General features: G+C 40.0%; 1 protein-coding gene and 2 pseudogenes across 1 annotated transcript; all 3 read right to left on the reverse strand.

Annotated features, from left to right (window-relative positions):
* Window positions 1-3,492: 3,492 nt before the first annotated feature.
* LOC116635072 lies at window positions 3,493-4,332 on the reverse strand (annotated as a pseudogene).
* A 1,645-nt stretch (window positions 4,333-5,977) lies between these two features.
* On the reverse strand, window positions 5,978-6,422 carry LOC116635070 (vesicle-associated membrane protein 3-like). Its single transcript, XM_032408784.1, has one exon. The coding sequence runs from the start codon at window positions 6,385-6,387 to the stop codon at window positions 6,079-6,081; it is 309 nt and encodes a 102-aa protein (XP_032264675.1). The 5' UTR covers window positions 6,388-6,422; the 3' UTR covers window positions 5,978-6,078.
* A 2,108-nt stretch (window positions 6,423-8,530) lies between these two features.
* On the reverse strand, window positions 8,531-8,938 carry LOC116635069 (annotated as a pseudogene).
* Window positions 8,939-15,915: the final 6,977 nt, after the last annotated feature.

Genomic DNA, 15,915 nt, shown 5'->3' on the forward strand with positions numbered 1-15,915 from the left:
TTCCTGAAAATTCCGTTCTATAAAATCATCTTTTTTTTTTTTTAAGATTTTATTTATTTGAGAGAGCGTGTGCATGAGCCGGGGTGGGGGGGGTACAGTGGGGGCAAATGGAGAGGGAGAAGCAGGCTCCCGGCGTGGGGCTCAATCCCAGGACCCCGAGATCATGACCTGAGCTGAAGGCAGATGTTTAACCAACTGAGCCAACCAGGCACCCCTAAAATCATCTTTTAAACAAAAAAAATGGGCTCATCTTTTGAAAATTCAGAGTGGATATTTAGATGCAAATTAGATTAGTTTCAAGGTTGCAATCAGCTTTGTTTATCCTTTGCCACAATATATAGTAGAACTGTATTTTTGTTCTTGGAAGTAGTACAATTTTCCATGGAGAAGCAAGGAAAACATTCACCTTCAGGCAATAACTACTTTCCACTCCTTTAGGACCTTGTTCAAGCCTCACCTCCTCCAGCAAGCCTTCCCTAAATTCTTTAGTTTATGGCAAACTTGTCTTCCCTTAATTCGCTCAGAAACTATTTGCCATGTTTTTGTTATTTTTACTGCAAAACAAGTTTTACAAGATCATAATAAAACAAATGAAAGGGAAAAAATTTCCTAAAATCTTGTCATTTCAACAAATTAAACAATTTTCATTTTTCAAAATTATATTAAGCATTTATATGCATATATAATTTGTATGACATTGGATATTTTTGTAATCATGGCATAGATAGATATTTGTCATCATTTCCTCATTTAGCAATGCATGATCACTTTTTCAAGTTGCTACATGAATTTCATAATTTTATTTTAAATAGCGTTATTCATTGCTTTTGGATATTTCATAGGAATATTTCAATTAACATGTCTGAGTGGACTCAGCTTTTCCATTCAACATCATGCAATTTTAGGCAGAAAAAGTCAACTTCTTCCTCTCATTGCTATCCACTACTTCCATTCAGTTGAAAAGTCTAGTTTTTTTTACTGCGTAAATATTTCATAGTGATAAACTCTTTTTTCCTACTTCATCACTGGCTTAAGCTTCTTGAGGCTTACCAATCCAATTGCAGTATGCTAGGACTGGTTACTACTAGTATGTAGCTAGTAAGTTTTTATAGTCGATCCTCCTTATGGATGCACAAGTAATCTTTCTAAAATAAAAATGTGATACTATTACTTCTCTGCTTAAAAACATTCAGTGACATGTATCATATGACCTCACTGATATGAGGAATTCTTAATCTCAGGAAACAAACTGAGGGTTGCTGGAGTGGGGGGTGGGGTGGGAGGAATGGGGTGACTGGGTGATAGACACTGGGGAGGGTATGTGCTCTGGTAAGCGCTGTGAATTGTGTAAGACTGTTGAATCTCAGATCTGTACCTCGGAAACAAATAATGCAATATATGTTAAAAAAAAAAAAAAAGAAGATAGCAGGAGGGGAAGAATGAAGGGGGGCAATCGGAGGGGGAGACAAACCATGAGAGACGATGGACTCTGAAAAACAAACTGAGGGTTCTAGAGGGGAGGGGGGTGGGAGGTTGGGTTAGCCTGGTGGTGGGTATTAAGGAGGGCACGTTCTGCATGGAGCACTGGGTATTATGCACAAACAATGAATCGTGGAACACTACATCTAAAACTAATGATGTAATGTATGGTGATTAACATAACAATAAAAAATTAAAAAAAATTCAGTGATTTTCCTTTGTCAGTATTTAAAACAGGTTATTTTGCACAAAAATGTAGATTTCTGGTTCCTTTTGGGGGGTTGGATATCTGGCCACTGTGGGTCTATATTCCAGCATGGCACCAGAAGGCTGAAGCTTAGTGGAAGATGTTTCTATAGATAGGGCAAGTGCTGTCCAATCTGACATGGAGGTCCCCTCAGTCTGTCCTGGCTCTTAGGGGCTTATGAGTGTGAGATCCTTTACTGTCCAGGCTAAAGCCTAAATTCCTTTGAATGGCACATAAGGTTCTTTATCATGGGCCCTGTTGAGTTCTTTCACCTTATCATTGCATTTATCAAGAAATAGAGAGTGGCTCCCAAATGTGCCTTGAAATGTCTTCTTTCTTTCCTCACCATTCTCATGTCTAAGGGAAGCTCTTTTTCTCCCTTCCAAACTTGGCTTCCTTGTCACCTCCTCTACAAAGACCATCCTGATTTCTAAAACCTACCAGGTGGCAGAAAAATCTGGAAAGGAATTTTACTTCTCATCCTATTCTACAACTAGTTTTTTCCTGCTCAGGCTAGGAGACAGGGCAAGAAGCTTTCTCTTGCTGCTGCCTCCTTGCTCCTTCTCCTTCCCCTTCCTCTCTGGCTCTCTCCCCTGCTTTCTAATTCAGCAGATGTTTATAGGAGGGCTGTTGAAGGCACTGGCTGCTCAAGGGGATGAGCGAGGGTTCCTGCAATGGTAGGGTTCCGTCCCTATAAGACAAGTGAACGTGTCACGGTGGCACCATGAGCAGGTGCTTTAAGTCAGGTACAGGCAATGTGCTGCAAACCGGTGGAGGAGGGAGTGTTTGCCAGCCCTCTTTGGCAAAGGCAGTGAAAGGTGATTGCTTACATTTTAAAAGATTTCTTAACAGGATGATGGAACTATTTGTTCCTCATAACTCTGTCTTATACCTTCTTCTCATCTTTACATTCTCTTTTTTGCCTCTCTAATGTTTCTTTTTAGAATGTGACAGTCAGATTGTCTGGTTTTGAATCTGACCCCATTACTTATCTCTGTGACATTGGTCAGGACCACTAATATTCTCCATGTCTGTTTCTTCATCTTCAAAATGAGAGGAATAATAGTACCTACATCATAGGACTGTTGAGAAAATTAAACTGTTGAGATATCCATGTAAAATATTCAGCATATTGCCTTACAAAAAATAAGCACTCAATAAAAATTAGCTATTATTAATATCATTATTTAGTTACTCACATGGTCCCACATAATTTTCTGGGGACTTCCAAGGCTATAATTATAATAATTTTAGCTAATATTAAGTCCAGTGCAGTGGTTAAGTGTGCATGCTCTGAAGCCAGACTGCTTAGGTTCAGATCCATCACATCCTGCTTTATAAGTATTACAAGCTACTTACCATTTCTGCATTTGTTCCCTCATCTTTAAAGTGGAGAGAATAATATTGTCTATGATACAGGATTGTTGTGAAGATTAAATTAGTAAATATATATAAGATGCTTAGAGCAGTGTCTGGTACATAGGAATTGCTGAATAATTTTTTTTTTTCTAGTGGTACATTTTAATCAACATATTACATAAAAAAAGAATCTTGATTTTTAAAGTGAATCACTTTAGTAGTATAGCATGATGGGTTTAATTTGAACAGTTGAAACATAATATGGTAAAGACACTGTACTGTTTAAACCAATTCATAACTGTACAAAAATGTCTGATTTTCAATATATAATGACTGAGGAGTTATGAGCAGTAAAATATTAGAAAACAGTGAATGAATAAATAAGAATAAGACGATTTTTTTTTTAATCAGTAGCCATTCATTATTTTGTTTTTAGGAACCTGGAAGAAATTGTCTTCTTTGAATTTCAAATGTTCTGGTAAATCTAGTCGTTTCTTAGCTTCCTCAATATCAGCTTGAATTGCTGAAATAAGGGATTCTTATTTATTCTCTTTCGAAGAATCGAAGTTCTTTTCTGGTCTGAGGTAGCTAACAATGGCCACATTGAGGATCTCCCCATAGAAGTCCTCTTTGAGGCACCTGCCGATCTCCTGCTCGTGTTCCCCTGCCGGTCCGGGGATCCGGGCACCGCTTCAATGGTGGCTTCACCGGACCCGCGGACCGGGTCACAGCCCGAGCTGCTCAGTCGTTAAGTGGGTGGCTCAGGTCATGGTCCCAGGGTCCTGGGATCGAGCCCCACATCGGGCTCCCTGCTCGGCGGGAAGCCTGCTTCTCCCTTTCCCACTCCCCCTGCTTGTGTTCCTGCTCTCGCTATCTCTCTTTCTGTCAAATAAATAAATAAAATCTTAAAAAAAAAGAGGTCCTCTTTGAAGATATGCATTCTATGAGTTTCCATAGACTTTTTTGTATTCTTGTAATATGGGTTCCATCCTATGCTCACCACCATCTTATGAACATTTCCATTTCCAACACTGGCCCAACCATAATAAATGCCAGTGGATACATCAGCTGGAAGATTATCAACTACTTGTTCTGGAAAGTTGGCTGTGGGGATGCCCAGCTGTTTGGAGCTGTGGCTGAAGCCCCACACAACCGCGGCAGAAGTACGGCAGGTGCCTCATGATACCATCCACTTGGGGCTCGGGCTGCAACCTGGTCCGTGGGTCCGGTGAAGCCACCATTGAAGCGGTGCCCGGATACCCCGGACTGGCCAGGGAACCGAGCAGGAGCTCGGCTGGTGCCTGAATCCCCCCTCTCCCCATGGCTGGCCAGGAGGGTAGGCACTCAAGGGGCCAGGCAGGGCCGATGACACACCACAGTGAGTCCCTCACGCCACTTGCTGAATAAGTATCTTTTGAATTACTTATTTTTATTGAGCTGTGCTAAGAGTTTCATACATGTTATCTGTGGTGTCCTGAGATATTTTCTCAACATAGAAGTGTAATAGTAAGTCTTACTGTACAGATGAAGAGATAGAAGCATGGAGAATTCTAGTAGTTTGCTTAAGGCACACACCTGTTAAACGAGAGAGCTAGAACTTGGAGCCAGTTATTTCTGAATCTAAAGCCTGTGCCCTTACTGTCACTGTCCTGAGTGCCAAACACACACACATTTCCCTGTCTAGGAGGCATCTCCCAGAGGTTGTCTCATGGGCACTTCATATCCAACATCTCCAAAACCAACCTCATTATATTCCCCTCTGAGCCTGCTCCCTCCTCAGGCCCACTGTCTTTGTAAATGGGACCCCCTACTCTCCAGCTGTGCATGCCAGATAACTAAAGACGACAATTATACTTGATTGTTCCTCTTCATCCTCATCTCTTCAATCAACCACCAATACCTGTGGCTTCCTACTCTGAACGGTCTCTTGTATTTGTCCATTTCTTTCTGTTTTCACTGCTACCACCCTAGTCCAGGTTACCATCATTTCTTTCTGAGTAAATGCAATTATCTTCAGATTGAGCTATATAATTGCTTAATGAGACACAGAATATTATTTTTACCTGGTTTCCTTGTAAAGCATGCTCTATCTTCATTGGAAGAAATGATTGGGACAGAGGACCCCCAGTACACTCCCACACTCGATTCATATCACAGATTAGGATATTAGGTGATACCAAGGTATGGTAGGGCAAAGGAAAAGTAATTTTTTTTTATGAGCATAAGGGAAAAAATTTGTGGTCAAATACCCAGTAGAGAAGAAGAGAGAGGATAGAAAGAAGAAAGAGAAGGGAGGAGGAGTAAGGGTGAATAACCAGAAGATGATATGAAGATGAGGGCCAGTGAAAATTCATAGCATGGAGAGCCCACAAATATTTTTTATTTTTTATTTTATTTTTTATTTTTTTATTATGTTATGTTAATCACCATACATTACATCATTAGTTTCGTTTTTTGTTTTGTTTTGTTTTGTTTTGTTTTTTTGCTTATAAACAGTAGAGAGTTCTAGGGAATCCAAAAAATAGCAAAATAAGACACAACCTGTTATGGTTACAGATCTGCGTTAGGCAGTAGTGTTCTTTCTGGAAGGCACAAACTGGAAATCTGATTACCTAAAGGTTTAGAATATGGTTCTGAAGATGTCAGACGGCAAGGATAGCTAACTTGGAACAAATTCCCTTAACTGGAATTAACACCAATGCATCAGACATTACTTCGAGGTGATGACACTCGGGAAGTTAAGAGATCCTCTTCGTCAGCCTCGTGGCAATTTGTGAAGGCGCCAGGCCAGGTGTGGGCCAGGTGGCTGCACTTCAAGTTTGGAGTGCTTATGACATTACAAAGGCACGTTGCCTAGAAATTAAACTTTATGGTAACAAACAGAAAATAATCAGTTTAGACAGAACAGTAGGCGAGCTTGAGAATATAGCAGGTTCTAAGTCAAATGTCTTGAAGAGCTTTCTTGAATGGCAGGCTGGGGCTGCACTGGTTCTTCACGGGGAAACATTCCACACAATGATGATGATGATGACCACAACGACAATCCCTATCACCCACATCTTGCAATTCTTCCACCAATATTTTCTCTTCAACTTGGCAGCAATTGTTTCAAACTGGGACGCTCCTGCCTTCAGCGCGTCTGCACGATCGTCTAACTCTGAGAGCTTCTGATCTCTTTCCAACACATTGTCCACATTGACTTTCATGATGTCCACCACCTCATCTACTTGATTTTGTGTCTGCTGAAGTCTTTGGTTGCTGCCAGAGGCAGCACTTGAACCTGCAGGTGCACTTGTAGACATTTTGGCAACGGTGGGCGACAGTCCTGCATCATTAGTTTCTGATGTAGTGTTCCATGATTCATTGTTTGCGTATAACACCCAGTGCTCCATTCAGTATGTGCCCTCTTTAATACAAATATTTTTTAAATGCTATAGCTTATGTAGCATTATTTTAAGCATCTAGGGCTTAAAAAAACCAAAATGCTATAGCTTAATTGTGACTCTTATTTGCTTTGCTGTGAAGTAAATCCTTCCTTTTTCCTCTTATAAAATTTTTCAAAATCTTTTAAGAATTTGTGAAGGTGTATCTGTTTTGGGGCAAGTGAACCTTGTTTTATGACTATGTTAATGTAGTATATCATAGAGAAACCATGAGCCCAGAAGGCAGAGCTGGCCATGAGCAATAGGCCCATGGAAAGTTCCAGAAGCTGGAGCAGAACTTTGGCCTTCTGTTAGGTCATGGAGTTGTTGAGAGCTCAAGAAAATTATTCCTAGATCTCCAAAGAGACAAGGGTCTCCAGCTGACATCTGATTTACATTTGAACCTACATAAAATAGGTGCTTCCTACATGACAAACTGATATTCTGAGAGAAGCATATAAATCTAGTGTTTCTTTTCTTCTTTGTGAAAATACAGCCAAATTAACTTTCAAATTCAGGATTGAACAAATCAGAAACTGATTTGGAAATGTCATTCCAACAGTTGGATTTTATTCACAGCTCTGCCTTTTAACTGAATTCCAAGAGATTTGCCAATGGGAAGTAATTGAACTTCTCTGTGACCTCATGTTTCTCATCAGTAAAATAAGGGATTTAGGTCAATTGTTGTATTCTAAACTTTGATCCATATATACACATAACAGTAGTTGTGGGAATTTCCACGTTTCTGTCCATAGGTACAATGGCTATATGTCCGATTTATTTTATATAGGCCCAGTTTATTCCTGTGTCTGGTATAATAATTAAAAGTGCCCCATTGCACTCTCAAAGATGTCCAGTTATGGATAATAACACTATAATTACCCTATCAAAAGGAGTTCCTTGAATAGAAAATTTTAGGTTAAATAATTTTTTTTAAAGATTTTATTTATTTATTTGACAGAGAGAGACACAGCGAGAGAGGGAATATAAGCAGGGGGAGTGGGAGAGGGAGAAGCAGACTCCCCATGGAGCAGGGAGCCTGATGTGGGGCTCGATCCCAGGACCCTGGCATCATGACCTGAGCAGAAGGCAGATGCTTAATGACTGAGCCACCCAGGTGCCCCTAGGTTAAATAATTTTAAACAGGTGTCTTAACTGCAAAACTTTGCAGATTCTTTAATATGCTAACATGTCTTATGATTCTTGAGAAGAGAGGGGGTATAGTTTCCAGGATTTTGGCTTTGTAATCCTTATTTTGCTTCTTCTGGGAATAAGTTAATGGAACTTATTTTGGGAAAGAGTATTAAATCATCTTAATTCAATAAATACTTATCAACTATTATGTGCCAAGTCCTGGAAGGGCAATGGAGAAATAGTGATGGATAGAAAACCTAAGTTGGCCCCAAAGTAGTTTATGGTCTGAGCCATAAATGAGGTGAATGGCAGTGGGAATTAAAATAACAGACAAAGAACTGCAATTCAAGGTCACATTCTAGTTTTAATATTTTATGATGATGCCATGTAATTAGAGAGCAAGATAAACAGAAAAAAAAAGTCCAAATCCTAAACAAGTGGTATAATCTGTTAGCATTATGTCAAGTGAAGGTTTCTTTCTTTCTTTTTAAAAATTATTATTATTAATATTATCTTCTTGCTCTTGGGTCCACATTTATTAGAACCCGGAAGCCCACCCAGCACCCCTCCTCCTACTCCTAGAGGTGTGGCCCCAAGGGCCTAGTAACCTCTCTAGAGCAAACAGCCCTGCAGTTCTACTACGGCCAAAGCAAACAAAACAGTCAGTTTTCAGGCAGGTAGATGGCTCCTCCCAAGCCTATACGGCTCTGGTCTGACTGCATATTCTCCCCAGGACTTCCAGCTCACCAGCTCCATTCCAGCACCGCCTACCGCCCCCCTTCCTCACTCCCCAAGCCCAAGGGCTTCCTTGTGCTAGGCAAGCAGAGGCTGTGAGGTCAGAGGGGGAGACTGGGTCTGAATGCCTTTCCCACTGTGGCCTCCCAGGAGCCTAGCTGCCGAAGTATTCCTGCTGGAACTTCTGGAAGTCTTACTCAGTGAACATGGTGCCCTCAGCTGCCGCCTTCTTCTTCATCTCGCCATAGGCTGGTCACAGGCCTTGTGGCCCCAGTTCTGGCACACAATCTGCTGAGTGACCAACTCAGCCACCATGCTTCTTATACTGGTCATAAACTTGAGGTTTACTCCGAGGTAGACTTGACGCTCTCACATCAGGAACTCAGCAAGTACCAGCTCGGGCACATTTCCCTTGGCTGAGTTCCATGGTTTCTGGGCTTGGGTTGCATTCGCTTTCCTGGTGCGCTTCACCAGAGCCCTGCTGGGCTTGGCCTCACCTGGTTCCTGGGGACTTGGCTGCCCCCTGCAGCTCCTAGTCCTGCTGCAGCAAGGCCAGTGCCATGGCTGCACTAAGCTTTGCCCACATGCCCATAAATTATTATTCTTAATTCCACTTAGTTAACAAATAGTGTTATATTAGTTTCAGGTGTACAATTTAGTGATTCAACACTTCCAAACATCACCTGGTGCTCCTCACAAGTGCACTCCTTTATCCCCATCACCCATTTAATCCACACCCCCCATCAGTTTGTTCCCTATAGTTAAGAACCTGTTTCTTGGTTTGTCTCTTCTCTTTTTCCTTTGCTCATTTGTTTTGTTTCTTAAATTCCACATATGAGTAAAATCACATGGTATTTGTCTTTCTCTGACTGACTTGTTTTGCTTAGCATGTTGCAAATGGCAAGACTTCTTTTTTATGGCCGAATAATATTCCATTATATATATGTATATATAATGTGTATATATATGTATATGTGTGTGTATGTGTCTGTGTGTATTTATATATATATATGTATATATATATATATTCCACTTCTTCTTTATCCATTCATCTACTGAAGGACTCTTGGCTGTTTCCATAACTTGGCTATTGTAAATAATGCTGCAATAAGTACAGAGCTGCATGTATCCCTGTGATTAGTGTTTTTGTATTTTTGGGGTAAATACCCAGTAGTGGGATTATTGGATCATAGGGTAGTTCTATTTTTAACTTTTTGAGGAACCTCCATACTGTTTTCCACAGTGGCTGCACCAGTTTGCATTCCCACTGAGAGTGCAAGAGGGTTCCTTTCTTTTTCTCCATATCCTCGTCAAAACTTGTTTAAGAGAAGGTTTCTTAGACTCAATACTGAATGAATATATTTGCTAAATCTTTCAGAATATTCATATAGTGGTCCAGAGAACGAGTATTTTCATGACTATGCAGACCTCTTATTTTAAGATTCAGAGTCTTAACAGTGTCCAGGAGGAGATGACTGGTAGGATTATTTGTAAAAAGATGTTGGAAATACTACTTTATGGAAGGACCTTGTGAGTAAAGACTGTGATTAGAGACTTGCCCAGAGATTAGTTTTCAATAGAATTGTTAAGGTTCACAACAATAGTCAGCACTGAGTGGTAAACATTCACATGTTAATTTTTTCACATATTAATTTATTTATGCCTTACAACAATCAGATTTTATTAGTAGTCCCTCTTTACAAAAGAAAAAGTGAAGCCCAGACAGGTTGAGTAATTTACAAAGTTTGCACAGCAGAACTAGGATTTGCATCCAGCCTGCATCCTTCTTCACCACTAAATGGCAGCAGGTATGTGTGTGGCTGACTGTGTGTGGGTTTCAGTGACCTCACCGTAGTAGCCTAAAATCAGTTATGGTGAGAATATGTACACCACAGAAATCAGTAAATGCTACAAATTGTAGCTTCTCTTCCCCCACCTCCCGAACCCCGAGCTGATTGTTAAACATTTACTAGCACACTAGTGGTTGCAGACACATTTGGAAAGCTGGGATTGAGTACTGCAGGTATTCATTTGGGGAATTGTTAGTGCTGTTTGAATGTTGTCTTGGTGTTTTCATCAAATGAGGATCCATTTTAGTCTGAACTGGAAGAGGATATACAAAATGAGAGTTCTCATGATCATTAAATAATGGGATCTGGGAATCTTTTCAGAAAATCAAGTGCTCTCTGCAGGTATTTCATTTCAGGAAACTCTGGGAAAGAGTTATTGTCCAACCACAGTTCTGCTTATGCTTCTTCTGAATTTCTGAAACCCATTATTTGCATATTTATCATGGCAATTACACTTTGAATTCATATTCTAGTTATTTGTGTATGTGTATTTTCTTCCTATTAGACTACAAGATTCACTCTAGAATCCATGTCGGATCAGCACTACAATCCCAGAGAGCGCCTAGTAGTGTTTTCCAAAGTGAGTTAAATGTTGACTGAATTAATGACTTTTTTTTCTGTTTCAAACGCTACTTGATGATTAGGTAGAATGGTAAAGGAAACAATTTAAGAAAACACATTATATAACTCTGAATCATAAAGATTTTCTCACAACAGACAATCCAATCTATTAGTCTATTGAAATCATGGATGCATTCATGATGTTTATTATTCTATACTCGAAGATGTAACTTATTTATAATTTATTTTTTTTTGTTACAAGTAGGATTAAAAGACCAACTTTTTTGTTTTAAGACCTGTACTAAAGTAACTACTGGTTTGTGTTTGTACATCTAGCTTTAAACCAGGTTTTTTCTTTTTTTCTGCTCTTTCCTCCTGTTGATTCTGATCTCACTAGTAGTTTGCAAACCATTTTTCCCTCTAGGTAAATAGCCCTTTTAAATTTATTTATTTATTTTTAAATATTTTATTTATTTATTTGTCAGAGAATGAGAGAAAGAGAGAGAGAGAGCAAGCAAGCAGGGGGAGCTGCAGGCAGAGGGAGAAGCAGGCTCCCCGCTGAGCAAGGAGCCTGATGGGGGACTTGATTCCAGGACCCTGGGATCATGACCTTAGCAGAAGGCAGACACTTAACTGACTGAGCCACCCAGGCATCCCAGCCCTTTTAAATTTAGATTACAGATTCTGTTTTAAAAGTTTCTTTTTTTTTTTACATCTTGATGGTTTATAATTGTTTAAAAATATTTAGACTAAAAAAAGTGGTTTTATTTTTTTAAAAAATTCCTTTGATAGTGGTGCCTGGGTGGCTCAGTCAGTTAAGCGTCCCACTCTTGATTTTGAGGTCATGATCTCAGGGTCTTGAGACTGAGCCCCACTTTGGCTCCACAATGGGCTTGGAGCTTGCTTAAGATTCTCTCTCTCCTTCTCCCTCTGCCTCGTCCCAGCCCTCCTGCTCTATCTCTCTCTCAAAAAAAAAAAAATTCCTTTATTTGGAATATTGTGTAAAATAGATATTCTTTAGAATGGATGAAGGGGCAGATTTGGTCTTTTCCCCTGGCCAGTAATCAGTCTGCTTGCTACTCAGCTGTGTACCCGCAACTTCCGTATAACCTGGGTGTTCCATAGAAATGCATTGTCTTGGGCCCCACCCCAGACCTATTGAATCACAATCTGCATTTTAACAACATCCCCAGGGATTTGTATGCACATTAACATTTGAGAAAAGCCAATCAATTGGATCTTTTTCTGAAATTCACCCTGCTGCAAAAGCAGCTGACTATAATGTATTCTTCAATGCAGACTGCATTTTGGAATTCTGATTTATTTGATGGCTTAATGTTTATTGACTGCACCTGGTGTGCTAGATGCTGCAAAGAAAATTTGAACCACCCAGCCATTGTTCTACAGTTACTTTACTCTAAAATAAGAAGATACAGGCAATTCACTGTTTTTTTCTTTCATTTGTGCTTTCAAAAAATACGTACACATTTGAAAGAAGAAAAGAAGCTGGGTCGAGGAAACAGATTAGAGCCCCTCTACAGGAGGTGTGGTCCGTTGTTAAAGTAAGAGTAGATGAGGGATGTTCATATACAAAAATAGAAGTGAAAGGATTTCTGTCAATCATCTATGTTTGGTTGGGGGAAAACAAACATCTGGATAGCTGAATTTTGTGTAGACGAGGTATCTGGATAATTGCTTGCATTTTCCACTTCTTCTCCAGATGTTTGAGCATTGTGTTGATGTAGCTCAAGCCCGTTGCTTTCAGACATTTCATGAATTTTTAGTAGAAAAAATTCTGAAAGCATTGATTTTTATGTCTGTATTCCATTCTTTATGAAAATTATAGTATTTTAAATCTAGTATTTGGTCAGGTTTTGTCCCCTTGTGTAAAACTACCACTTTATATAGTGGACATACGAGACATTCTTAGTCACTATCATTAAGATATATTGAAATAAAAGAATTTTGAAGGGGCCCAGAATATGTTACGCCCAAAGATGCCACTTTAGCATAAGGATTATTTTGAACTGAAGGCAACTGAGAATCAAGAGATCAGGAAGAGGTTTTTTTGCCTTCTGCTGATCTGCCTAAAAGCAGGGCATAAATTACTCTGTGAAGGTGTCTCCCTCCCCTGTACCAGGAAGAAGAGAACAACTCTTTACAACAGTCCCATCGAGATGAGTCTGCACAAACAAACCTTACTAAGATAACCCTTCTATTCCATTAGTTTTCCTCAGACATTTCTTAGTCACTTTCCTACAATTTATTGTTCCTCAAAACCTAACCCCCTTTCCTTTGTTAAAATGGTATACAAATCCTATCGTCTAACTGCCTGAGTTTCACTTTTTTCCTGTGAACTCCTAGGTGTGCAAAATACGAATATATTTGTATTCTTTTTCTCCTGTTGATGGGTCTTTTGTCAGTTAACTTTGCAAGTGCCCAGTCACTGAATCTAAGAGGGTACAGGAAAAGTTTTCCTGCCTAACAATTTTAACTCTACTAAAACTTCCTTTTCCAAAACTCATAAATCATTTTAGAAGAGAGAGGATGAAATAAAGAAGGAAGGATAGAAAGGTAAGATATGAAGCATGTGGAAAAGCTGAGACATCAATAGAAATGGAATGAGAGTTTTTAGGAATTAGCTATTTAATCATGTGTTTTATCTAATCATTACTCAAGCTGTCAATGACTGCAGGCCCACTGTATGGAGAGATTATTATTGTCACAACCTAGCCTGCAGTGAGGTCAACTGTTAGATCAATAACAACTCTGCTCCATCAGATAACGAATCTAAATGAGAATTGCCACTGTTAATCAGGTATCTTGAAATCCTTGAAACAGGGCACCGTGATAAGTGATTGCTGACTATTCTTCTGCCTTTAACCTCAGTGGACTTTGCTCACCCATATTTTTAATTAACTAATTTAGTTCAGGACGTTTAAAATGCTCAAATCCTTTCAAAATTCTCCCCAGGGAGGTTATTCCTGGAGTAGGCATCAGTAAGAATGTCCTTCCTTTCTTTGTAGAGATATATTTGGTACATTTTAATTTTTTCTCAGAGAAATACACTTCCAAGGAAGACTATGGTTTCACATTTCACTTAGCACTTAGTTCTTTACCTCCCAGAATGGTAGCATTTTTAAAATTCAGCAAAAATATGTTCTTAACGGTGTATTAAACGAAAGTCAAAGCTATGGAAAATTACAACCTTTGGTGCAAAAGGGGATACCTTCTGCTTTTTTGAAGGTTAATTAGTAATGAAACATCTTTTAGAAAAAAATATTGAGTTACATTGGGGTTATGAAGAACTCTTAACAATTAAAAGATATTTTGTACATTAAAAAAGACAGATTTTGGCAGTTATAAATATTATTTAGTTTTTTAATTTTTGAAGTCTTTATCTTTTAACATGGATTAAGATCTGAAATGTCAAAACGTAGAGTTTGCATCTGCTCTACAACATTGAGAAAAGCCCATGATATTATTTCTATTAAATAATTTTGTAACATTAGGGTTGATATAGTTAACAGAAAGAAGCCCACTCACCTGCAGTTTTGCTTTCCAATTTATTTCTCCCATATCTAGAGAATGAGACTGATGAGACAGGACAATAAAAACAATGATATCTATATCTATATCATCTATATCATCTATATCCATATCTATTTTTTGTCTTTCTGACTTGACTGGTAAGTTAGCAAATACAGTTAAAACACTATGAGTTGGGGGGCACCTGGGTGGCTCAGTCGTTAAGCATCTGCCTTCGGCTCAGGTCATGATCTCAGGGTCCTGGGATCGAGCCCCACATCGGGCTCCCTGCTCAGTGGGAGGCCTGTTTCTCCCTCTCCCTCTCCCCTTGCTTGTGTTCCCTCTCTCGCTGTCTCTTTCTCTGTGTCAAATAAATAAATAAAATCTTTAAAAAAAAAACCAAAAAACTATGAGTTGTGCAGCGCCTCTCCCATCTGTGACTCCCCAGCCCAGGCCAGGAGGCCCAGATGGGGGAACCCTGGGCTGGGGCCTTCTGGTCAATGGCAGTGGCTGGACAGGAAGTGAGGAAGGCACTGTTGAGAGCAAGGGGGTTGGGGGAGATGGGGGCTCAGATGCAGAAGTTGTGTGGAGTCTGGACATCAAGCAGAGCTTCCCGAGGGCCCTGGCCATCTACACGCCATGTGGCTGGAAGAAAATGATCCTGTCTGATGAAAGCAAGATGTATGGTTGGAATGAACTGATTGCCCGCTACATCAAGCTGAAAACAGGGAAGACCCAAATTCACAAACAGGTCTCTAGTCACAGTTCTGGCCCAAGGGAAATCCAGTCCAAGCTCAAGGCCTTGAATGCAGACCAGGTTTCCAAGGACAAGGCTTTCCAAGGACGAGGCAGCACCACATTTACTGTCTGATCAGGGATTGAAAGGGGATCCCAAAAGTGGCTTACCCCTGAAATACCCTCCTCCCGGGAAGGACCTCCAGCTTTTTTCATGCTTATTTGGGGAGGGGGCTGATCCCTGTTAGAGAGGACCTTAAAAGCTGGGTAGTGAGTTGAAAGGATGGATCCTGATATTGGGACCTCATAGTGGTGCCTGAAAGGACAGATTAAGAGTGTCAGGGACTGGGGGATAGGAGTGAGACAATCTTGGGGTACAGCACTGGTTTCTTAGTCTCTAACAGGTATCCTCCCCCAACTTGCTTCTGGATGTTCTGGAGGGCGTTAGATATATTGGTTTGTCCCTCTGTTTTTTAGCACCCCCACCTCCCTTTCCCAATCTGCCTCTCCTTACCACCCCACCCTGTGACCTTGAGATCAAATATCGAAGGTTAACCCTTTCTGTGCAGAAGCAGAGCCAGATGGGCCCTGGAGATATTTTTTTTTAATATTTTTGTTTTAATATTACAAGAGATATTTATAATGGGTATTAGGATTTTTTTCTTAGCTGGGCAAGAGTGGGGTGAGGCTTTTAAAATCTCATCCTCTCTTCTACAAAAGACAGGCTATACTGTGTGGCCTCCCCTCACCCCTGCACTGTGTCGGTTTGCATTTTGACAGAGGAAAAAACTATTTTACCGAGAAACAACAACAACAATAAAAAAACAAAACAAAAACCCACTATGAATTGTCCCAGCATCTCATT

The sequence above is a fragment of the Phoca vitulina genome, unplaced genomic scaffold (assembly GCF_004348235.1).
Source record: "Phoca vitulina isolate PV1807 unplaced genomic scaffold, GSC_HSeal_1.0 scaffold10, whole genome shotgun sequence".
In the NCBI taxonomy this organism is placed as follows: Eukaryota; Metazoa; Chordata; class Mammalia; order Carnivora; family Phocidae; genus Phoca; species Phoca vitulina.

Coding starts and splice junctions, on each gene's coding strand:
- LOC116635070 (XM_032408784.1), bottom strand. CDS start 6,387: ATGTCTACAAGTGCACCTGCAGGTTCAAGTGCTGCCTCTGGCAGCAAC.